Raw genomic sequence first — 22,720 nt, 5'->3', positions numbered from 1 at the left:
ATTTTAGTCAAAAAGAGTTACAACCTGTAATCACTATACAAATATGCTATACTGAAGAAAAGCCGATCAATTCTTTAAGAGAAAAAAGTCTTTTAAATACCATTGTACGTCATACGATGTACTGCTTGTCTTTCGCTTGCGCCATGGAAAAATACAAAACATGCTTAAAAGCTAGAGTCACGTAAATGCTTACAATATATCGCTTCGTAGGTCCTACACATAGAATAGAGGGTACCGTATGTGTGTATATAGTTCTACAAAAATATCCGATAATACGATTAGTAGCTATTAGCTTCTATCACGCGCGATATAATATCGTTGTCGAGACGATTATCTATCTGGAAATATTCCTGCAATTTGTCTGTATAAGCCTTATCAGTGGTCCATCCGTTCCCTGTACCACTTTGGTTTCTGAAAGGACCGGAAAGATAGTGATTGGGACTGAATCGCTTAATTTATTTTCCCTGAATTTCTAGTTTCTGTGAAGGTCTTCTAATAAGCTTTCTACGCACGAGGTATTCAATCTACTTTCACAAGATTTTTTTTCTAGTTGGATAATGGATAGAAGTATACGTCACTATGAAGCCTATGATGTATACTTTAGAAAAGTAAAATGGAAGGCGATCCATTTCCATCGTTTGCCTGTTATTCCGAGCGATATAGCATCGAGTTAGCAGTACTTTTTTTCTCGAGTTTTTTTTTTTGGCAAATCTCTTATCATTTCGCTACTGGGTTCTATCATCGTGTGTGTTTGTGTGTTAGGTCTGGGTTGGCAAAAAGCTTGTTAATATGTTTTTATGTTCTTATCGTAGTTTTTCGCGCAGCCACTCCTCGGTCATATCGTCAAGTTCGCGAATTTCGTAGTAGCGCGTCAGATCGGCCTCACGCTGAAGCGCCATGCGTGTCTTCGCGTACAGCATGCACAGTTCCATCTGGCTGTCCCGGGGCGTGTAGAATATGAAGCACATCGGGTACGATATCCGCGAGTCATCGTGCACCATCTTGTAGCTATAGATGATGTAGCGCGGCTGATGACTTGGAAGCTGTTCCTGCAGCTCCTCGATCGCCACATCATCCAGCAATTCGTCCACGGTAACCAGTTGCTTCTCGCGATCGATTTTCACTTCAGGATGAAAGAGAAAACAACACGCATGTTATAACATCAATCGAACAGCATTGATAACCAAACCCCCGTTATCAAAACTTTTGGATGATGAGTCATTACAGGCTGACTTTGATAAACAGAACTTACATATCAGCGCCGTGTTCGTTGCGTTGCGACGGAATCGAAATTTGCTAATTTCCTCCTTTGCCTCGGGACTAATATCACAGATCTGTGCCTCGGTCTGGTGCGAAAGGCCGGAAAGAGATGATTAAGATCAATTATCTGCACTGTTTGCCCGTAACAATCTCCAAGCGGTTCAGGTAAAACGTCGTACTTACCATGGTGGTGTAAGCGGTTTGAAATTAAAACCGTATAAGATCAAGCAGCAGCTATTGAAAATGGACACTTTTGTTCTGAATCTACGCCTAACCACTGCGCGAATGAAAGAACAATTGTGAATTCGGAAGCTGCAGATGAATCACTCGAAAAACGCGACGGGGAGTTATCAACTAAAATTCTGCTCGGAAACTCTTTGTTTGTGTTTTGTAAGGCAGCTCTCAATGTTTGATTGAGCTGCACCCAAGGTTGCCTTTTATAATCAGGCTGAATAGCCCCTTACTTTTTGACATTTAGGTAGAGTTGCTTAGCATAAATGTGTACAATTTACGCTTACAGAGTCGGTAAAATATTATTTGATTAAATAAAATTGTTCAACATTGCTCAAGCTTTATCATAAGAACATTATAAATCAAGAATATTATTCTGACCCCAACGCAAACGAAAACCGCTCGTTTGAAAAATGCCTCCAACCTAACCTGGTAATCAAGTAGCCTTGTGTTAGGAATTTAGACAGAAATTTCTCACAACAAGCAAATAGTTCAGCGGATCAACAAAGTGTGAACCTTTTAAACAAATTAGTGAAAAAATACGATAGAAGATCCGCTCGGGATGGATCTTGAACAAATCCATCAGGAAGCGCGCCAGGCGGCTTTGAACGAGGTGAAGAACATGCTCCAGCGCTCCAACCAGATGGAAAAGGTAGATCAGTATCGTCGACGCATCTACCGTAAGAACCTTTCCATGGACGCCCAATTGAAGACGTGCATGCAAAACCAAACCGACGACGTAAAGATAGGCGTAAAAAAGCTCCAAACTGCGCTGGATCAAATCCAGGAGATTGGTGATAGGATGAAAAATGCGTTCGCGATGCTCGCGGATGTTCCGGAAATCTACGATACGCTCGAGAGTGTCCGTGATGAAAACGCCAAGCATTCGCAGTACATGACGGCGATGGAAAATTTGAAGCACATCTTTACCGTGCAATCGAGTGTTGATAAGGCGATGCAGTGGATCGAGGAGGACAAGCTGTTGCACGCCCACCAGTGTCTGTCGGATCTGGAAAACTCGCGCGATGATCTGCTGTACGAGCTGCACAAGCTACCGAAGCAAAACGCCCACGACAAGATCACACTCAAGCGGTACTTTGAAAAGGTGGAAACCGTTTCGGTGACGCTGGAAAAGAAGATTCGTCTGGTGCTGCAGCGTACGCTGAATACGGTGCGCAAGGAACCGACCGTCATCGTGACGGCCCTTCGCATCATCGAGCGGGAAGAGAAGTCGGATGCGTTCGCATTGCAGCAGCAGAAGAATACGGGATTCATTGCACCCGGGCGTCCGAAGCGATGGCGTCAAAAGGCACTGGACGTACTGAACGAAGCGGTCGTACAGCGCATCGAGGGATCGAAGCTGGAAGAACGGTCCGACAATAAAATGTGGTTAGTGCGAGACCTGGAGCTCACCAGACAGTTTCTGCTGGAAGATTTGCGTGTCGTGAAATCACTGTGCGTTCCCTGCTTCCCGCCACACTACAACATCCTGAACGAATATGTTAAAATGTACCACAATGCAATGGCAAAATATGTGAGGCTCTATATCGTTTGGAGAGTTAGTTTCGGGTAAGACTGACCTAGCAATTTATTTCCATTTTTACTTTCAGCTTGAAGAACTTATTCAAACGGGCCTCGAAGGCAATGAATACATAACCATTCTTTCATGGATAATGAACACATATCCTGGTCGTGAGCTTATGCAACACCCGGAACTGCAGATCGATTTATCCGATGTTGGTCCGCTGGTGAGCAAAGATCGTTTGCTAGAAATGGAAACCGCTTACCTTCGCACGATGGAACGCAACTATCAGGAGTGGATGACTAAAACGTTGGAGACGGAGAAAGCGGACTGGATCAACGGGGTCGAGATGGATTCGAGCGATCAGTACTACCACACGTCTGCTCCGATGATCATCTACCAGATGATCGATCAGAATCTGCAGGTCACCAACACGACCCATTCCGATTTAACATTTAACGCGCTCATCCTGAGCATCCAGCAGATGACCAAGTACGGGCACATTTATCGGACGGCGATAATCGAGTACAAGGAACGTCACTTCCGCGATCGTAGTCAGGCACCGTTCTTCACGCAGCACATCATAACGATTGTGAACAATTGCCAGCAGATGATCGAGATTGCCCAGCAACTGAAGCAGTTGTACTGGCCGAAATCAAAGACTCAGCATTACGAGGAGTTTGAGAAGCTGGTTAAAACCTATCAAACACTCCGCGACGAGACGGGACTGTTCCTGCTCGAGGAAGCGTTCCTCGATCTTGAGGGCCATTTCAATAAACTGTTTACCGCCGATTGGACCGCATCATCCGTGTCGGTCGATACGATATGTGTGACGCTCGAGGACTACTTCCAGGACTATAACCACCTGCGAGCGGCCAACTTTGAGTACGTGATCGGTGAGGCGCAGAAGATGGTCGCAAAGCGATACATAAAGGCGATGCTCTCGAAGCGGTTGAACAAAACTCGCGCCGAATGTGAGGTCCTCGGGAAGAAGATCGCCAGAGAGGCCAAACAAATTAAGGTGTTCTTTGAAAAGGTGGCACCGAATGTGGCGAAAAGTGATTCCCCAATTGATGTGATTTCCAACTTGGCTGGACTGCTTAACTCGGACGCGGAAATGTTGGTGCTGGATCTGCACTCGCTGCTTTCCTCTTATCCTTCGATAACCGAGGATCAGCTGGTGCGCTTGTTCTACATGAGAAACGATTTTAAGAGTAGCGAAGTGAAGGAAAAAGTGCAGGATGCGCTGGCTTCGCGCAAATCTACCATAAGCCACGACAAGCAGGATGCAATCTTCAAGGAAATAGTATTCTCAGATAAGTTGTGGTAGGATAAGCAATTATCTCTAATTTGTAATAGCAAAAGGGAACCTAACAAATATAAAATATATATTTAAAAGAGTAATGCATGCGGCGGGAGTTTTAAAAACGGGAGTTGGAATATTTCATCGGATTAGCCATGATACTCCAAATGGCAGTACCTAGGTATGAAGTTCTCGTTCCTTTAACCCACGCAATTTATAATTTCGCTTAAAATTTATACACGTACTTGAAACAAGTTTTTATTTTTGACGGAACTTAAGTAAAAAAATAAGATACGTTTTAGTGGGATCTTTCACTGAAATTATCAAATTTTATTAGCAAATCTACGACGATTCTCGGATCTGGAGTCACTTACACTGAACCAGGCAGCAGGTGCAGATCAGTGCTTCCACTCTAGTGAGCGCGACGAGACGTCAGGAATATAAATAGAGTTTCATTCGCGAGGTTTTTCGTTGCTTTTGCTTCAGTTCGGCCGCTTCGATTAGATTGCTATTGCAGACACAAATTATCTTGATAGTGCTCTTCAGAAGAGCGCGCAGAAGGTTGGCGGAAAAAGTGGCTCGATCGAGAAAATACCAAACTAAGCTCGTCACCACTTTTCGACATCGCCATCATCAACTTTCGTCATCACCGTCATCAAGACAGGGAAGAACTGTGATTGGTTGAACGAAGCGGTAATTTCGACCTCGGCGGGCGACAGGTTTAGTAGTTTGAAGGTCAATGAAGCGGTAATTGGTTAAACGTCAAGTTCAGAGCTGTCAGTCAGTCTTCGTCAGCAACGAGAAGTTCGTCAACAAACCAAGAAACACAGCGAGCTGAAACACCTGAAAACTGCGACCGCGAGCAGCAAATAGCTAAACAGATACCAGCATCCTAGTAGCCGTCGAGGAAGGTAGCAGTAGTAAGTCGGGCATCGGCCGCCTCGGGATCCCTTACTATTTTTGCCGTGCACACTTGGGAGGGCTTCAACCACGGTGTTGAAAGCGCTCGTAATCGATTTGGATGGAAGTATGAACCAAGACCCTTTCACATACGCCTTAACGCAGATCAGTCACTTTGTGTCGAACGTGAACAAGAAGAACTTTGCGGTCACAAGTCGTCAGCTAGCACAGGTGAGTACTGACAAACTAGTGCGATGCATTTGTTCGTACTCGAAATCAGATTCTTGAGGAAAGTTCGATTGAGCGGCGGACGAGGGGCAGTAGTAGTTCGCGGGAGAAAGTTGGCAACTTCAAGATAATACGCGTTGTAGATGAACGAAAATGGCACCTAAATGTTAACTACCCTCAGCGTATTGTGTTGAATTCTAAAAAATGAATTGTGAATTAGTCGAAAACGCGTAAAATGAACATGCTTTGTGTGTTTTTAGTTAGAAAGTCAGCCTCCTGTGGATTTTTTAGTCCACGTAGCAAAGGATTGTCTGTTTAACAGGTCACTTAGATACTCGGTTATGAAAGTGATCAGTTAAACATGGTTAAATTTACATAAATTTGTGGCAATGTGGGAAAAAGTGCTAGTGAAGAAATGTACATTGTTTTGCACAAATCGTTGCACAAATAGAGACTGACATACTTAATTCACGGTTGTGCAATTGACAAACAACTTTGTTAACGTCGTGTGTTAAAACAGGAAAAGAAATAAATCGCCGATATATTTATGTTATGATTTACGGGAGTCTTGATACGACTCGAGTTCGCTATCGGTTAAAGGACATGTTTTTATTGTGTAGCTGGTGCTAGTTGTTATCCTGAGCTTGCAAAAGAAAACTAGGTGGAACTAGGTGCTCGTCCTTTTAGGATGATTCCGATCCCGAATGTGCGATGCAGCAACATTTTGCGTTAATTATTGTTGCAAAGTGAACGTGTTTAAGAAAGCGTCCCCAATAAAAGCAGCTTCAATTTAAAACACTAACAAAAAATAAAAAAATATTGAGCTATTTGGTTAGTCCTTTTATCTGGAACTGGAAACACCGTTCCTTATGCTGGAACGGATAGGTTCGGACTGAGTTTCCCACACTACTCCATTCCGCCATGTTTAATCGGAAGTGAAAGAGAAGCGATCTGGACTTGGAGAGTTCAACACGGTTTTCGGGCTCTTTGCGGTAGTAAAACGGACAAAAAGATGGAAAATTCTCCGGGCAAGCCGTTTTCACTGCGTTTGTGACAAAGGAAAAGGTAAAGTTTGACCTCTGTTTCGTGCCATTCCCGTAATTCGATCAGTAAGGAAGCTGTTGGGGCCCCACGGACAGACTCGACGCAGAGAACCTGCAATTTTTTCTTTCTTTTCTTTTTTCACCACCGTCGTCGTCTTTGGTCGCTTCTCCAGACCAGTTTTTTTTTTCTTCCTATCCATCCTGTACCGCAAAAAAGGCCGCTCTCAATCGTTCTTTTCCTGGTAGCTGTATAGTGAAAAAGAAAAAAAAAACTAATTCGTCCAATTTTCTTCGCTTGGTGAATCTTTCTACCCGTCACGTCCATCGCGTATTTCGACATCGACCGTCAATCGCCGACCCTTTGCTCCTCTCGGAACTACGACAATCCGCATCTGGGGATCATCGAAACTTGGTACGGCCCCTGTGCAGTTAGTGAAAGACTTTGGACTAGAAGCGGATCGTCATTTGCTGCGTTGTTTATTCTCGTCGATTGACTTCGGAGACGTCGCACATTCCGCCTCCCGTGGTTATTGCCAGGCTCGCTTGCTGGCCACTGAACTTGCGAGCCTGTCAAACAAACCGCAGTTGGTCGCGAACGTTTGCTTTGCCATCGACAATCCGTTCCCGCAGCAAAAGGTGAGTTAGCAACCGAAGAATAGTTACCACATGACGGATGAGATGTCCTTCATACCATCCTTTTTGTGCATGTGTGTCTTTTTCTATAGAAAAGAAGAAGGAACTGCACAGACGGTATGAAGAACAAAAACCGTGGCTGCATAACCTCCTTTTGAGGAACAAGAAACAGTGGCATAATGTTTTAATTTATGACTCATTTATCTTTTTTCCGCTTTCTCAACCTGCTTCTAAAGTCACTAAAACCAACGCCAAACCTATTGACGCAGATATCGAAGATCCTCTCCTGTACGCCGATCCAGGAAGCGGCACTTTCGATTGCGCTGCTCAACTCTAAACATCCGGAAACGGTACGGGTTGCTGAGACTCATCTGCTTACTTGTCTCACCGGACTTATAGAAACATACGTCGATTCGGGTAAGAACTTTTTCATTTTCGATGGAGAACATCATTTTCCTATTACATCATTCCTTTAGCGAAGGAATTTCATAACAACCGATGTATTTTTTGTATGCATAACAAAGGTGGAAAGATGTGTTTGTAATCGTCGTGAAGGGATAGGGAATAGGGTCCACTCTAAGGCTATCTTATCATCGATCGATCGATGGATCAATAAACAACTGTTGTTTTGCTAACAGGAGGAAAGCTCAATAAGGAAATACAATATTTTACACGGTATAATAGCTCCATTTACCTTTGCAGATACCGTTGCGAGTAACGTTGAAGGAAGTCTCAACGACGTTTCGCCCGAGTTTCTGCAGCAGATCCTCGCGCTCATTTCCTACGGCAAGCACGCAGCGTACGGACTCTCCGATCAGACGTTCACGCGCTTCACGCAGCAACTGTGCCGCGATTTCCCGCGAGATCGCGTCCCGCTGATTCTTGCCCCGCTACTGTACGCGGAGAACTCGGAGATTTCGGCCGAAATATTGAAGCTCAACACGCACAGCATCCTGCAGTCGTCGATCATGGAGACGTCCTGGACGAACCTGGTGGTCGAGGTGGGCTATTCGTTCACCGCCACGCTGGACGACTGTAAGAACCATCTGCTGAAGGTGGGTGGACGCGAAATCACGCCCCAGGATGTGGCCAAGATCGTGTCCTCGATGTGCCTGACGCACGAATCGCTGTCGGAGAGCAACATCAACCTGCCGACACCGAGCACGTTCTGGCCGCAGGGCAGCAATGATCCTTCGGGTGGGCAAAAGGGAGGTCAGAAGGACGGCCCCAATGGCGGCGGCTCGTCGGCGACGGAAAACGTCACCTGGAAACCGGACGTGTTGGTGCAGGCGTTGAAGGAGGTTGTGCCTAATCTGAACTGGAAAGACGTTTGTCTCGCGATGGACCATCCGGAGTTTATGCTGAAGGATCGGGCCGGTTTGTCGCTGCTGCTGACGATCGTGAAGATGGGAATGCAGGCGAGCAACATGGGGCAACACTTCCCGTCGGAGTGTCTGTACCAGCGGTGGTCCAACTCCGAGGGTCAACTGGCGATCATCTCGCTGATCCTGAAGAACCAGGACCTGTACTCGTTTGCCGATCACATCTACACGAGCGTGTCGGTGGAGCTGCTCAAAACGCCACCGGAGACGGACAACAAGGAGGTCGCTTCGTGGATGTCGCTGCATCTGGTCGACGTGCTGCTGTACATCGCCGACCAGGGTCTGTACGTGCAGGTGATGGACATCTTCAAGGTACCGATGCAGTTGTGTCCGGACATCCTGTTTCTGGCGCTACTGCAAATCAACCCTCCGCTGACGGTTCCTCGGCAAGATCTGTTCACCAGTTTGATACCGATTTTCCTGGGCAACCATCCGAATTCGGGCACCATTCTCCATCATGCCTGGAATCACACGAACTTTAACCTGACGCTCAGGCACATCATTCTCCATTCGATGTCCGAGTGGTACTTGCGGGGTGATAGCGACCAATCCCGGCTGTCCCGTATCCTTGACGTGGCGCAGGACCTGAAGGCCCTGTCGGGACTGCTGAACGTTCGCTCGTTCATGTTCATCATCGATCTGGCGTGCCTAGCGTCACGGCGGGAGTATCTGAAGCTTGAAAAGTGGCTCGCGGACAAGATCCGCGAACACTCGGAACCGTTCGTGAAGACGATCATCAAGTTTCTGCAGCGCCGTTGTCCGCAAATCATGGGCGGCGGTGCGGGCGGCAAGTACACGGAGGAGCAAATTCCGAAGTCCGCCCAGCTGCCTCCGGAAACGTTGAGTACGATTCTGAACTGCCTGCAGGGATGCATCGGGAACGTGAGCCCGGAAGTGAATGAAATGATCGTCAGCATGTCGCAGTACGGCATTATGTTGAGCTCCGCGCAGAAGAACCGCGCGGCGCAGCAACAACAGCAGCAGCAGCAGCAACAGCAACAGCAACAACAGCAACAACAGCAGCAGCAGCAACAGCAACAGCAGCAGCAGCAAACGCTTCAGCTTCAGCAGCAGCAACAGCAAGCACCGCCGCCGGGAGTTTTGCGTCAACCACACCGAGGTCTGGATGCGTTCAGCGCGGGCGCGTCCGCTGCTGCCATGGGCACACAGATGTTCCCTCCACCGACGGTGGATGCGTTGAACAGTTTGACGGCGAACATTGGTGGTTTGAACATCGGCGGACCGGGCGGAAATAGTGCGTTCAGTTTCAACAACATCATCACAACGCCGGCCTCTCCGTCGCGGCTTCTTCCTTCGAGCAGTCCGTTCGCGATGATGTCGCTTCCACCGGGGGCGGCTACGGCAGCTCAGGTCGGTTCCCTCGGTCGCCTTCAGCAGCAACAACAGCAACAGCAGCAAGCTCCCAACGATAAGCTCGTGGGGCTTGGAGTAGGAGGTGGCATGCCCGCAAGCGCCGTGTCCGCCATCTCCCAATCTCCGTTCCAGGGTGATATGGCACAACCGGTCTCGAAGGAGGTGGAAGACGAAGCGAACAGCTACTTCCAGCGCATCTACAACCATCCGCCGCATCCGACCCTTTCGATCGACGAGGTGCTCGATATGCTGCAGCGCTTCAAGGACTCGAACAACCGGCGCGAGAACGACGTGTACCAGTGTATGCTGCGCAATCTGTTCGAGGAGTACAAGTTCTTCCCGCAGTACCCTGAGAAGGAGCTGCAGACGACGGCGCAGCTGTTTGGCGGCATGGTTGAGCGTAATCTCGTCACGACGTACGTCGCCCTCGGCCTTGCCCTCCGGTGCGTGCTCGATGCGCTCAAGAAACCGGAGGGCTCGAAGATGTACTACTTCGGCATTACGGCGCTGGATCGGTTCAAGAACAAGCTGCACCTGTACCCGAAGTATTGCGAGTACGTGCACACGATCGCGCACTTCACCGAGTTTCCGCCGCATCTGATCGAGTACATTGAGTACGGGGCTCAAAGCCTGGAGCCACCGAACAAGACGCTCGGTCCGGGCCCGCTGCCAACCCCGCAGTTTATGCATGCGGGAGGTGGTGGTGCCGCCGCCGCCGGGGTCAATGTGGCCGCGGGATCCGGCGGCCCGGTAGGTAATCCCCTCTACCGAAGCAACTCCGTCACCGGCACGAGCAATCTGACGTCGATCGTGGGGGGAGCGTCGGGAGTGGCGGGTGGCGCGGCTGGTACCCCAGGCAAGATGAATCTCGGTGCCGGGCTGGCCGCTGCTGCCGGGTCAGGAGGAACGCCCGGTGGCGGAGGTGGAGGTGGTGGTTCCAGTGGTGGGCAGCCTCCGCGCGTCAAATCGATCGCCAACGCGACCAACATCGACACGCTGTTGGTGGCGACGCAGGATCGCGAGGAGAAGATCATCGCACCGCCGGACGCGATCCAGGACAAGACGGCATTCATCTTCAACAATCTCAGCCTGATCAATCTGTCGCAAAAGTGCGAGGAGATCAAGGAGATCCTGCAGAAGGACTACTACGCCTGGTTGGCGCAGTATCTCGTGCTGAAGCGTGCCTCGATCGAGGTCAACTTCCACGTGCTGTACTCGAACTTCCTCGACGCGCTCAAGATCCCGGACATCAACCGGTTGGTCACGAAGGAGACGTTCCGCAACATCCGTGTGCTGCTGCGCTCCGACAAGGGTATTGCTAACTTCTCCGACCGGTCGCTGCTCAAAAACCTGGGCCACTGGCTGGGCATGATGACGTTGGGGCGCAACAAACCGATTCTACATTTGGACATCGACTTCAAGTCGCTGCTGGTGGAGGCGTACAACAAGGGTCAGCAGGAGCTGCTGTACGTTGTTCCGTTCGTGGCGAAGGTGCTGGAGTCGTGCGCCAAGAGTAAGGTCTTCAAGCCGCCCAACCCGTGGACGATGTCGATCATGAATCTGCTCGCGGAGCTGCATCAAGAGCCGGACCTCAAGCTAAACCTCAAGTTCGAGATCGAGGTGCTGTGCAAGAACCTCAACATCGACGTGAGCGATCTCAAGCCCGCCATCTACCTGAAGGACCCGGAGCGGGCACAGAACATCGAACATCAGCTCTCGCAACCGAAGCCCCCGAAGGAAGTGGTGGCGGCGGCGTCGGCGGCAGCTGCAGCTGCGGCCGCAGCAGCCATGATGGCGGCTGGCGGTGGTGTCGGTGGTGCCGGTGTCGGTGTTGGTGGTGCCAGCGGTCTCTCTCAGATGCCGCCGGGCATACCGGAAGAAATGGGTGGTGCTAGTGGGCCGTCGAGCTCACCGGCGAACGCTGCCGGGTTGGACTCGGCGCTGGCGGTGTCCGGCGGTCCGCCCGAGCCACGGTTCCACTTTTCCGACATCAACATTGCGAACCTGAGCGGCATCGGACCGCTCATCACCTACTCGCCGAACCTTGCCATCATGCACACGCACGCACACCTCAAGCAGATGGTAAAGACGGCCATCGAGAAGACGGTCACCGACTGGATCTCGGCCGTCGTCGACCGGAGCGTGAAGATCGCCTCGAAGACGTCCGAGCAGATCATCCGGAAGGACTTTGCGCTCGAGCCCGACGAGACACGGATGCGCCGGGCAGCCATCAGCCTGGCGCGCTGCCTGGCGGCCGGTATGGCCATGATCACCTGCCGCGACCAGGTTATGCAGGCGTTCCAGACCAACATCAAGCTTCACCTCATGACGGCGCTCAACCCGACCCAAAAGGAGCTGGCGGACGCGGCCGCGACTCAGCTAGCGTACGACAACATCGACGTGGTGGCGGCGTTCATCCAGAAGACGGCCGCCGAGCGCGTGTCGGCTGACATCGACAAAATCCTGTCCAACGACTACGATATGCGCAAACTTGCCAGACAGGAGGGTCGCCGGTTCTGTGACGCAAGTGTTCTCACCTACCAGGCGGAGCGGCTGCCCGAGCGCGTCCGGCTGAACGTGAACGGTGTGCTGCCGGGTCAGCTGGCCGTGTACGAGGAGTTTGCGCGCAACATTCCCGGCTTCCTACCGATCACCGATCGGGACGCGACGGCTCTCTTCGTGCCGAAAATGCCGGTATGTATGATTGTTTTATTGTGTTTAAGCCATACTTTGTTCATTACTTAGCGAAATGCAATGAAAATAACATTTTGTTTTGTATTTTTGCAGGAAATTATGCCGACACAACCTTTCGCAGCGGCCACTCCGGATGACATTGGAGCCGTATACGATGAGCTGGCTGGAAAGATGGATGCTTTCATCAAATCGGCCCGTGCGCATCCGGTGCTGCAGGTTTGTTTACAAAAAAAAAAAACGATCGGAATGACCAGTAGAGAGAATTATCAAACTTTTCTTCCTTGCCTTAGGTGCACACGAATAACATGGAGATACTGTTGGAATACCTGTACAACGCACACCGTACGTTGGATAATCTGTCCGGTTGCACGCTGCTGAACAAAGCCGTCGAAGGGCTGATGGAAGGATTGGTCAACATTCCCGATCAGCTCGAGCACATCAAGCTGTACCGGGACATCCATCTGCGCGTGATGCGCCTAATGCAGGACCAGCGGCTGTTCGGGCCGATGTGGACGAACAAGGCGATCACGCGCTATATGGTCGAGTGCCGCGAGGACATTCGCTACAACGTCGAGGCGGTCGATCTGCTCATCTCGTCCAACTTCGTCAACGTGCCGCAGTACGACATGATGCTGGTGCAGCTGATGGACAATGGGAACAACTACGTGGCGATTGTGTTTGCGATGCAGCTGCTGCAGACGTACTTCATCGACGAACGGCACAACTCGGTCGTCAACGAGAACGAGCTGGCGGGCACGATCGAGATGTTGCACCGCTTCACCGCACATCCGCGTGCTCCCGAAGGGTTGGCGCATCTGATCGACATGCTGCGCGCCGCTCACGACCCGAACACGATCTTGGCCGATCGGCCCCATTCCGGACCGACGTCCTACATCCACATGGGTGTGCTTCAGGCGAGGGTATGTCATCTACCGTCATCCTGCCGTTTCGTGCGTGACCTACTGACCTTACGTTTACGGTTTCTTTTTCACGTAGCAAACCGAAAGCGATGATCCACCCGGTTTTCTCGAGCGAGCCGAATTTCTGCTCAAGGACTGGGTGTCGATTGTCCTATCCCCAACCAATGGGCGGGATCCGCTCAAGGGTTTCAGCCTGTTCGTGTCGAAAATGAACATGCACGGCATCTTGAAGGGCGACGAGCCGCTGACGCGCTTCTTCCGCTTTGCTACCCAGTACTGCATCGATCTGACCTACCGTACCATCAACGAGCCGAAGACGAAGGTCTTCCAGTTCATCGATGCTTACGTACGGCTTATCGCGCTGCTGGTGAAGCACTCGGGCGAGAGTGGTAACACCAACACGAAGCTGAATCTATTAAATAAGGTAGGTAGAGAGGAGAAAGGGAAGGGTGCCGGTGGGTATTGTGATCGTCGTGACACATGATTTTTGCTTCAGATTTTGGGTATCGTCGTCGGCATCTTGCTGCAGGATCAGGAAGTGCACACGACGTCCTTCCAGCAGGTCGGTTATCATCGCATCTTCATCATGCTTTTCCTCGAGCTGACCGCACCCGATCCGGTGCTGGAGAACATCGGCATCAGCGTGATTACCGCCTTCTGCCACACGTTCCACTTCCTGCGCCCGGCGTGCGCACCCGGTTTCTGTTACTCCTGGCTCGAGCTGATCTCGCACCGTGTCTTCATCGGGCGCATCCTGGCGCTGACACCGCAGCAGAAGGGCTGGCACATGTACTCGCAGCTGCTGATCGATCTGTTCAAGTATCTCGCACCGTTCCTGCGCAACGCCGAGCTGGCCAAACCGGTGCACCACCTGTACAAGGGTACGCTGCGCGTGCTGCTGGTGCTGCTGCACGATTTCCCCGAGTTTCTGTGCGACTACCACTTCGCTTTCTGCGACGTCATCCCGCCGAACTGCATCCAGATGCGAAATCTGATTCTTTCGCCGTACCCACGCAACATGCGTCTGCCCGATCCGTTCACACCGAACCTGAAGGTAGGATAGTTGTCAAAATCATCACAAACAAATGTGTTTTAACTTCATTAAACAAATTTATTCAATTCCCCTTCTACAGGTGGACATGTTAACTGATATCGGTGGGTCGCCGCGGGTTTCCATCAACTATGCGGCCACGATTCAGCCGGCCAGCTTCAAGAAGGATCTGGACTCTTATCTGAAGGCCCGTGCCCCGGTCACCTTCCTGTCCGAGCTGCGCTCGAATCTGCAAATTTCGAACGACATCGGCTCGCGGTACAATATTCCGCTCATGAACGCGCTCGTGCTGTACGTTGGCACACAGGCCATTGCGCACATACGGTAAGAGAAAGGAGGGAGCGCCTCTCAAACTCGACACAATTATTTGATTGCAAATCTTATTCCGTATCGATTTTACAGCTCGAAGAACTTGGGCCCAACGATGGCGACGATCATGCACTGTGCGCACATGGACATCTTCCAGAATCTTGCCGTCGATCTGGACACGGAGGGGCGCTACCTCTTCCTGAACGCGATCGCCAACCAGCTACGCTATCCGAACAGTCACACGCACTACTTCAGTTGCTGCATCCTGTACCTGTTCGGCGAGGCCAACTCGGAAGCAATTCAGGTATGGGAGCCGACACGATCCTCACCCTCCGATGATGAAGAGCTGGTGGTTTCATGAATGGTTTATTTTTACATGCATATCCAGGAACAAATTACACGCGTTCTGCTCGAGCGCTTGATCGTGAACCGTCCGCACCCGTGGGGCCTGCTGATCACCTTCATCGAGTTGATCAAGAACCCGGTCTACAAGTTCTGGGAGCACGACTTCGTCCACTGTGCACCGGAGATTGAGCGGTAAGTATGGCGCACACATCAAAGTGTAAGTCATCGTCGTTGGTTGAAATATGTAATCAACTTTTTTTCCCCTCTTTCGCGTTAGATTGTTCGAGTCAGTAGCGAAATCGTGCATGGTGACCAGCAAAAGCCAGCAGCAGATCCAGAACGTTGACGCGGACATAACTGAGTGCAGCTGAACGGCCACTCGGGGTGCGCGCTTTGCGCGATGAAGAGGAGAATGCTCTAGAAATCAGGAAATGTTTCGTGCAAAGTAAGTTTCCAAGAACTTTAAAATTGTCAATGGTGTAAGGAAAACGGGGGAGATTGAGCGGTGTATGAAACTAACAAGAAAGGAAGGAAGGATTCACTGTGTAAATATATTCATCATCGATAGCCAATTGCCGAAATAATGAACAAGTTTTTAAAAAGGTTTATTTATCGCGAGCTGTTAGTGAACAGGGAAAATGTAAGCCGGCCTGCACCTTTCAAATTTGTTTTTCCATATCTCCGGCGTGGCCACCGTAGGTATTGGATAAATAAATAAGGAAAGCACCTACAGCGTGCAACGGTGGTATCATCCAAGAAACAGCATCCATCCATGTACATTTGTAAAACATTCGAAAGAGTTAGAGAAACTCGGAAAGTGTGCAGGATAAAAGGATAAACTTAACGTGCTCGTGCTACTGTTTTGCAGTTCGTTCGTTTCCTTTCACGTAGCATCGAGTATCGAGGAAGAAAGGTAGCGCAACTATTTTACTTTGTGTTGTTTCTTTTGTTTTTGCGAACGATAATAATAGTGATAATTTTAATAAATGTATCGAGAAATATTGCATAATTAAACATTTTATTTCGTAACTGCACACTTTTCAGATGACACGCGATGCACAATATTAAGTCCCTTTCAAGAGATCCCGTCTTTCACTTAACGCTAAAAGGTCGAACGCCTCCTGAATTTCGCTGAGCGCATTTCAACGCAAGTTACCATAGCAACGAATGAGTTAGAATTCAGGATGCGTTTGACAATTTGCGTTAGGTGAAAGAAGCTTTCTTCTGAAATGGGCTTTTATCTAAAAACATTTAAATTACCTATAGCGAAAACGCATGATGATATTGAATCAAACCTCTAATATTCGTTCTACGTAACCTTCCAACTCTTTCAATTGACTTTATTGTTGTTGCAAGATACCGTGCCAAAGGGTTTACCATTGTTTTGGCGAAACGATCGTACCAATTGCTCATCTAGATGGATATCAGTATTGCAATATTGCAATTTAAACTGGTGCTGGGTTTACTTATCTTGTTCAAGGCGATCGTGACTGGCATAAACTATAGGGCGATTTATAGTTGCCTACCGTTCTGAGGATAACTTCAAAATTATTGTCCGATCGTCATTTTTTTACGGAATGGAAAGGGAAATGTCTAGTAAGCTGAGGGTTAACGAGTTGAAAGGAAGCTGATTTCTTTTGATCTCGTCAATTTTCTCACGCACAAGATGTTGCTATGCCAACATGGGTGGCGCGAATTGATGCTTGCACATACTCGCTGTTTCCTTGACCACGAGGCCGTGGAACCGCTTCGTCATGCAACGCGTACGATAAAACACCGCCAGGAGCATGTCCAATCAAGCCAATTGGACTGCATGTCAGGGTGACAGTACAATGACGTACTCAGAGTGTGTACCATTAATGCACGAATATTATCCCGCCCGCAACGATAATACAGTGGGAAGAAAAGTTCTCACCAGGCAAACAAAGGAAAACAACCCATTTTAGTTTCTTTGCTATTCTTTACATTAGCCGTTCAAACAGACGGTTAATCCGATCGTGGCTTGGCCGCGTGGTCTAAACGCTATTTCTCCCCGCGGTAATGCTGTTGTTTACAATGCCAAAGCCGCTGTGTAATTAGTGCGGGGGCAAAAAGCTTCCCGGTTCTTTAGAGTCCGGTTGCGTTGAAATGATGATATGATCCGGATGAGACACACGCCACGAAAACTGTCCATCATTGTCCGCTTCTCCTCCGTAACGATGGGTTAGGCGAGGCGTTCCATGCCAAGATAATGGAGGTGGTCGTGTCGCGTGCGAATAGATATTTTGCAGTGTGTTTCTTTTTTTGTCCGTCGCAAAAGCATTTGCTCTAAGTGATATAAATTCTAGTGGACGGTTTTATTGGTTGCGCCTGTAAACGCGTCTGTGTGTGTGTCTGTTTGGTTTTGGGGAGAAGTACGCCCTGGTAAGATGTACTCCCGAGGCCAGCTCGGGAATGGTCAGTACCTGGGAAGATGTCTACCGCCACGGAAGGAACCAAACAACTGCCGAGCTATCTGACCGAATCGCTGATCAAGCGCTCGCTCGAAAACGATCTCCAGCGGCCGGTGACGATCGACAGTTTCACCGCCGGTCCGGCAACCTCTGCCGGGGACAACTACCTGAGCGACGTGTTCTGGATACGCGTGCTGTACGATGGTGGCGCGTCCGAGAAGCGCCTGCTGGCCAAATGTATGCCCGACGTCGGAGATCGTGGCGCCACGCTGGACATTCTCGACGCGTTCCGGAAGGAGTCGTCCACGTTTTTTGAGGTGCTGCCGAAATTTTCGCGACTCGTCGCATCGGGCGAACAGTTCGGGGCGAAGTGTTACTACGCCACCACCGATCCCGTGCGCACGATCGTGTTCGAGGACCTGAAGGCGATCGGGTTTCGCATGTGCGATCGAACACACGGCGGCCTGGACTATGCCCATCTCGAGCTGGTGATGCGAAAGATTGGCAAGTTTCACGCCGCGTCCATGCTGTACGCGGCCCAGAGTGCGGATAACGAACGCCAGCTGCGCGAACGCTACTCGTACGGGTTCTACAACCCCCAGCAGAAGGTCGAGGATTATCCAATATTGGCCGTTTTTCAGACGGGTCTGGAAAAGTTTCTCTCCGTCGCCACCGGATGGCCCGAGCTGGAGGCGGAAATACTGCCCAAGCTGCAAGCGCTCCTTCCCACCTTCAAACAACGTATCGCGGATAGCGTGAAACCACAACGGAGCACTACGCGATTTCACGTGCTGAATCACGGTGACTTGTGGAGCAACAATCTGATGTTCCGGTACGACGACGGGGCTGTGCCGAGGGAGGTCATGTTCGTCGACTACCAGCTATCGTGCTACGGTAGCCCCGGTTTCGATCTCGTCTACTCACTGTACAACTGTCCACAAGCCGACGTTCGCCTGACACTGCTCGATGATCTGTTAAAGGTATACTACCGATCGCTCTCGGATGTGCTGCAAGCGGCCAACTACGCGTCCATTCCGACATTTGAGGCTGTCAGGCAGGAATACGAAGAGTACGAGTTTTTCGGTAAGAATAGCTCCAACTCCTCTCATCTTTTAAAATATGCTGTCCGAATGTTTGCCATCTTTTAAACACGCCATCCTCTTCGTAGGGCTTGTTTGTGCCGTCTCTATGCTGCCAATCATCATGATGGAGCGCTCCGACGATGTGGACATTAGCTTCGATGCGTTCTTCGACCAGAAACAGGCGGAACGCATACGCGACATACAGTACAACGGGACCCAGTACCGGGAAGTTGTTGTACCTTTGCTGCACAGTCTACATGCCCGGGGCTACATACAGTGAATGTTTTCCTCATTCATTCCATTGCGAATTTAATTTGAGTTTTTTAATCTGTGTTATGATTGTCTATTGAGCTGTGTTAAAAATATTTGGAGTTCTGTCGAAATACAAAATGATCCAAATTAGCGTTTCGCTGATGATATGACAACGAAAATCTAGTTGTTACAAAGCACACAAGAAAAGATAAGTTTTCTGGAGGTTTAGACAATTCTGATTAGCGAGTACTCTTGTTTGAAAAACCAAGCAATCCTAGCAAAAACTAGTTTTCGAGAAGTGAATAGAAAACTGTTCCTGTGCTACTTTGATCGATTAGTACCTTTTATTCAACTTGGTAACGCTGAAGCCATCGCATGGACTGCTTTGTGGAGTTGTCAAAGCCAAAAATTGCGAAGAAAAGCATGATAATTAATCATGCGGAAATAAAAGTTGGTATAACAGTTGGTGTTTACAGGGGCCTGTTCGAGGATAAGAGAGCGTTAAGTGAAAGTTGTCGATTAAAATATATGGTGCTACTGATAACCCTCCGGCCCGCACCTATTTTGTTTCCTCTACTATAAGATTACGAACCCATGAGCGATAATAGTACCACAGTGAGGTGTGATACTCTTGCCAGTATCAAACAGTTGGGAAATTCCGTCTAGCTAAGACGCACGACGAAGAGCCAAAACAAATTTGCTTCAGTGTCTGTTGAGGTCAGTCACATGAGAATCCGGTTCTTTGATTTCCGAATACAAATCCTGTTGCGTCAATTTGACGCGCTTATTTTTGGAACTTTCCATCCTTTTATTTTGCAACGTCCACCTTGATGTGGTTTTTCCGTTCCGTTAGTTAAGGAGATTTACTTCCCAGCATTCGTTTAGATATTTTATTTATGAAACTATGCTAGCCTTGATAATATTCTGTTATCCGCACCACGGACCACGTGGTGATAAATTTTTTTTTCGGAATGTTCTTTCTCGAGTCGAACGCATGTTTATGTCAATGGGAAAATCCACATGTCTAATCTTTATTCTAAACTCAGGATCCACGTGAACGGAGAAACCTGTTCGTAACATTTTTGCACAACGAGTGAATAATTTGCATACCGGCTTGCGTCGTGCGCATTTGTTGCTGCATTGCATAGTCACGGACGTTGCGCGAGGGTTAAAGCTTACTTGGAAATCTTCGCCTATTTGCCATCTGCGCTGCGCGAGATAACGGTGTTCGGCGCCATTGGTGATTGTTAATGTAAAGTAGCCTCATGGTTGCTATTCATTGAACTATTACTTGTAACATTACACACCCACACACGCGGAAGGATTGTCCGAGAGGATCATGTTCCGACAAACACAAGTACTTTGTCCTGATTTATCGCAGATAGTTTAACTAAACAAACGTGTTTTTTTTTTAATTTAAAACACTTCCACCACATTTTCCCTTTCAGCTTTGTTAGAGGAGATAATTTTTATAAAAAATGGACTAAAAATATACACTTTTCTAGATAGAAAATAAACTAAACAGTCATCGCCCGATGGAGGCCAAGGATAGTTTACTACATGCCTTGGAATGGAATGCATTGACCTGCAAGGAGCGATGCAATGCATTATCATGACACCGATATGTTGCTACAACTGTTCATCCACGGTCATGTAACCGATAAGGCTAGCCTTCTGCCTATCATGGTGTGTGAAATGCTTAGGACGGATCGTAGACGGCGCCGTAGAATAGGAGCATTTTTGTTGGGTCGTGTCGAATGGCGATTAGGAAGGGTCCTCTCACGCGGAAGGTTACCGGCGGCGCTGAGCGATCCATGACGGCCATCGTGACGGCCCCACCCTCGGTGCCGTGCTCGTTCACCTCCAGATCGACCTGGTGCACCATCGAGTCGACGTACAGCTTCGGCGATTTCTTGACCGCGTCTTGGTCCCTGGGCTTGCCCTTTACCTTGGGAGATTGTTCGATTTTGAAATTCCGCTTAGTCGGATCGAACAGCGATTTGACGCCAAGCTGTTCCAGGGAATCGCGAAGGTTGTAGTGGCTGTTAACATGCATCCGGGGAAACACTACCATCGCTTTCCGGCGCACCATCTGGCCGATTAGCTGGTCCAGTTCGGCTGCACCGAGTTTCGCCCGCAAGGCGCGCACCTTCTCCCGGTTGGACGCATTCGGCAGGATGATGTACATCGAGGTGGTACGGTTGCGGTACGGGAAGGCCATGATGCTGGCGTCGTGCTCGGATGAGGCGAAGTACGGGAAACACCCGCCGGTGAACATGGTGGGCACATCGACGGCAGGCTTATCCTCACCGTCCGGGAAGAAGGGCTGGTTCCGCGTGTACTGCGGGTCATTGAAGAACGTTTCCCAGCTGGCCTTGAAGTAGAGGGCACTGGCAAGCACCAGCTGGGTAGTGCGCGGTAAGCTGGCGGGAAGGATCTCCTTAATCCGGCCATTAGTACTACTGTCCACCCACTGGTTGATGCTGTTCCGCGCGTTCTCTGGCTGCTGGCGGAAGTCTACCCTCGCAATCCGTGCCTTATAGAGCTGCCTAGCAAGCTCCACCATATCGGTGTTGTTATGTATCAAACCATCCTGCACGAACATTCCGTTGGCAATCCGTATGATATTCGGGTCGACCGGTTCGGAAAGATTACTGAAAACGCGACAGTTAAATACACATTAATGCTCTGCACGGTGTAGCCCATAAAGCCAGGGTGTCTCTACTCACGACTCGTCAATGTAGTCCTCGTATTCGTCGGCATACTCCGGTGGATAGCAAGACTGTTTGGTGTGCCAACCGGGAAGCTCATCCAGTATACCATTGCTGGCTATGTCGCTCGTTAACTCCTCCAGCAGGTGGCCGAAATTCTTCGTAATATGTTCCACTCCGTTCAGGCCCAGCATTGCGAGAAGTTCGTTCCGCAAGCTTCCATTAGCAATGCGTAGTAGTAAGAACATCATGGTTCCGATGCTTACTGGCGAGAAAATCTCAGCCTTTGTGCTGTCGTCACCGTTCGAATCTAGTTGCTTCCCTAGCGAACGGCCAAGATCATTGATGGCCGCCACCAGTTTCTCACTAACGTCCTTCGTAGGAGCGTTTCTGTAGGCGATCGTCTCGCACCAGAGAAGACTGCTCAGCAGTAGCAGCGAGGGTAAGAGCAACGGTATCTTACCCGTACGTGAGGTTCCTACGCCAAGTTTCATTCTGTTCGCTTCACTTGTGTCTTTTTCTCGATCGTACCGATCGTCGATCGTGTTCTTGGTCGACTTTCTATAGCTCGAATCGTTTCTTAAATACGATCTTTTTCTTGTTCGCCTTTCCTAGAGCCTTAATTATGGCTCGCTCAAAATTTCACGTGATAACCGCTCGGTCATAGATGCAAACCGCCGATATGCTGACCGTCGTTCGTTGACGGCAGTCCGTACGCGACTGCGTTGCCAGATTGGGATTTCGTTAAATGACTTGGTTGGAAAAACCCGCCACACAGACGCAGTTGAAACGAAGCGAAATGTGTAGCTTGCCCATCCCTTCTTGACTGACGATGGCGCCAACTTTGTGTGCTGTTTATAAACTGGCTTTCTGAACGTCTCGCTCCGTTCCGCTTCGGATTCCAGTTCCATTCAGATTCCACGGAACGGCCACAGCGAAACACATGTTAATTCCGTTGTGTGTGTGTGCACACGGAAAGCTTCTCCATCGGGCACAAAGGGATTGTTGCAAGGTAAACCTACGAAAAATGAGTCATAGGTTAAAGAGA

At 49.4% G+C, this 22,720-nt stretch overlaps 5 protein-coding genes across 5 annotated transcripts; 3 read left to right on the top strand and 2 right to left on the bottom strand.

The window, feature by feature from the left end:
- Positions 1-97: 97 nt before the first annotated feature.
- LOC131266170 (glia maturation factor beta) lies at positions 98-1,640 on the bottom strand. The gene is made up of 3 exons (XM_058268544.1): positions 1,444-1,640; positions 1,253-1,346; positions 98-1,123 (listed from the first exon to the last, which is right to left on the bottom strand). Exons 1-3 carry the CDS (start codon positions 1,444-1,446, stop codon positions 804-806), a joined length of 417 nt encoding a protein of 138 aa, XP_058124527.1. The 5' UTR covers positions 1,447-1,640; the 3' UTR covers positions 98-803.
- A 334-nt stretch (positions 1,641-1,974) lies between these two features.
- On the top strand, positions 1,975-4,532 carry LOC131262843 (exocyst complex component 3). Its single transcript, XM_058264925.1, has 2 exons — positions 1,975-3,025; positions 3,102-4,532. Exons 1-2 carry the CDS (start codon positions 2,054-2,056, stop codon positions 4,341-4,343), a joined length of 2,214 nt encoding a protein of 737 aa, XP_058120908.1. The 5' UTR covers positions 1,975-2,053; the 3' UTR covers positions 4,344-4,532.
- A 3,541-nt stretch (positions 4,533-8,073) lies between these two features.
- Positions 8,074-16,172, top strand: LOC131267267 (CCR4-NOT transcription complex subunit 1). The gene is made up of 9 exons (XM_058270098.1): positions 8,074-12,570; positions 12,664-12,786; positions 12,861-13,490; positions 13,567-13,914; positions 13,987-14,544; positions 14,624-14,865; positions 14,944-15,154; positions 15,239-15,387; positions 15,473-16,172. The coding sequence occupies exons 1-9, from the start codon at positions 8,089-8,091 to the stop codon at positions 15,564-15,566; spliced, it is 6,837 nt and encodes a 2,278-aa protein (XP_058126081.1). The 5' UTR covers positions 8,074-8,088; the 3' UTR covers positions 15,567-16,172.
- Positions 16,173-17,647: 1,475 nt separating this feature from the next.
- On the top strand, positions 17,648-19,550 carry LOC131267791 (uncharacterized). Its single transcript, XM_058270745.1, has 2 exons — positions 17,648-18,710; positions 18,796-19,550. Exons 1-2 carry the CDS (start codon positions 17,648-17,650, stop codon positions 18,987-18,989), a joined length of 1,257 nt encoding a protein of 418 aa, XP_058126728.1. The 3' UTR covers positions 18,990-19,550.
- A 968-nt stretch (positions 19,551-20,518) lies between these two features.
- LOC131267788 (serine protease inhibitor 28Dc-like) lies at positions 20,519-22,166 on the bottom strand. The gene is made up of 2 exons (XM_058270743.1): positions 21,691-22,166; positions 20,519-21,615 (listed from the first exon to the last, which is right to left on the bottom strand). Exons 1-2 carry the CDS (start codon positions 22,164-22,166, stop codon positions 20,661-20,663), a joined length of 1,431 nt encoding a protein of 476 aa, XP_058126726.1. The 3' UTR covers positions 20,519-20,660.
- Positions 22,167-22,720: the final 554 nt, after the last annotated feature.

Source organism: Anopheles coustani, chromosome 2, assembly GCF_943734705.1.
Source record: "Anopheles coustani chromosome 2, idAnoCousDA_361_x.2, whole genome shotgun sequence".
In the NCBI taxonomy this organism is placed as follows: domain Eukaryota; kingdom Metazoa; phylum Arthropoda; class Insecta; order Diptera; family Culicidae; genus Anopheles; species Anopheles coustani.
The sequence above is the reverse complement of the archived record's forward strand: the minus strand, read 5'-3'. Positions and strand labels throughout refer to the sequence as shown.

Bases quoted from the DNA above. Each gene is read 5' to 3' on its own strand.
- LOC131267788 (XM_058270743.1), bottom strand. From the start codon at position 22,166: ATGAAACTTGGCGTAGGAACCTCACGTACGGGTAAGATACCGTTGCTC. The intron at 21,616-21,690 runs GTGAGTAGAGAC...TCGCGTTTTCAG, and splicing joins GAGGACTACATTGACGAGTC to TAATCTTTCCGAACCGGTCG.
- LOC131267267 (XM_058270098.1), top strand. From the start codon at position 8,089: ATGGAGACGTCCTGGACGAACCTGGTGGTCGAGGTGGGCTATTCGTTC. The intron at 12,571-12,663 runs GTATGTATGATT...GTATTTTTGCAG, and splicing joins TCTTCGTGCCGAAAATGCCG to GAAATTATGCCGACACAACC. The intron at 12,787-12,860 runs GTTTGTTTACAA...TCCTTGCCTTAG, and splicing joins GTGCGCATCCGGTGCTGCAG to GTGCACACGAATAACATGGA.
- LOC131266170 (XM_058268544.1), bottom strand. The intron at 1,124-1,252 runs GTAAGTTCTGTT...TTCATCCTGAAG, and splicing joins AACGAACACGGCGCTGATAT to TGAAAATCGATCGCGAGAAG.
- LOC131267791 (XM_058270745.1), top strand. From the start codon at position 17,648: ATGTCTACCGCCACGGAAGGAACCAAACAACTGCCGAGCTATCTGACC. The intron at 18,711-18,795 runs GTAAGAATAGCT...TCCTCTTCGTAG, and splicing joins CGAAGAGTACGAGTTTTTCG to GGCTTGTTTGTGCCGTCTCT.
- LOC131262843 (XM_058264925.1), top strand. From the start codon at position 2,054: ATGGATCTTGAACAAATCCATCAGGAAGCGCGCCAGGCGGCTTTGAAC. The intron at 3,026-3,101 runs GTGAGGCTCTAT...TTTTACTTTCAG, and splicing joins ACAATGCAATGGCAAAATAT to CTTGAAGAACTTATTCAAAC.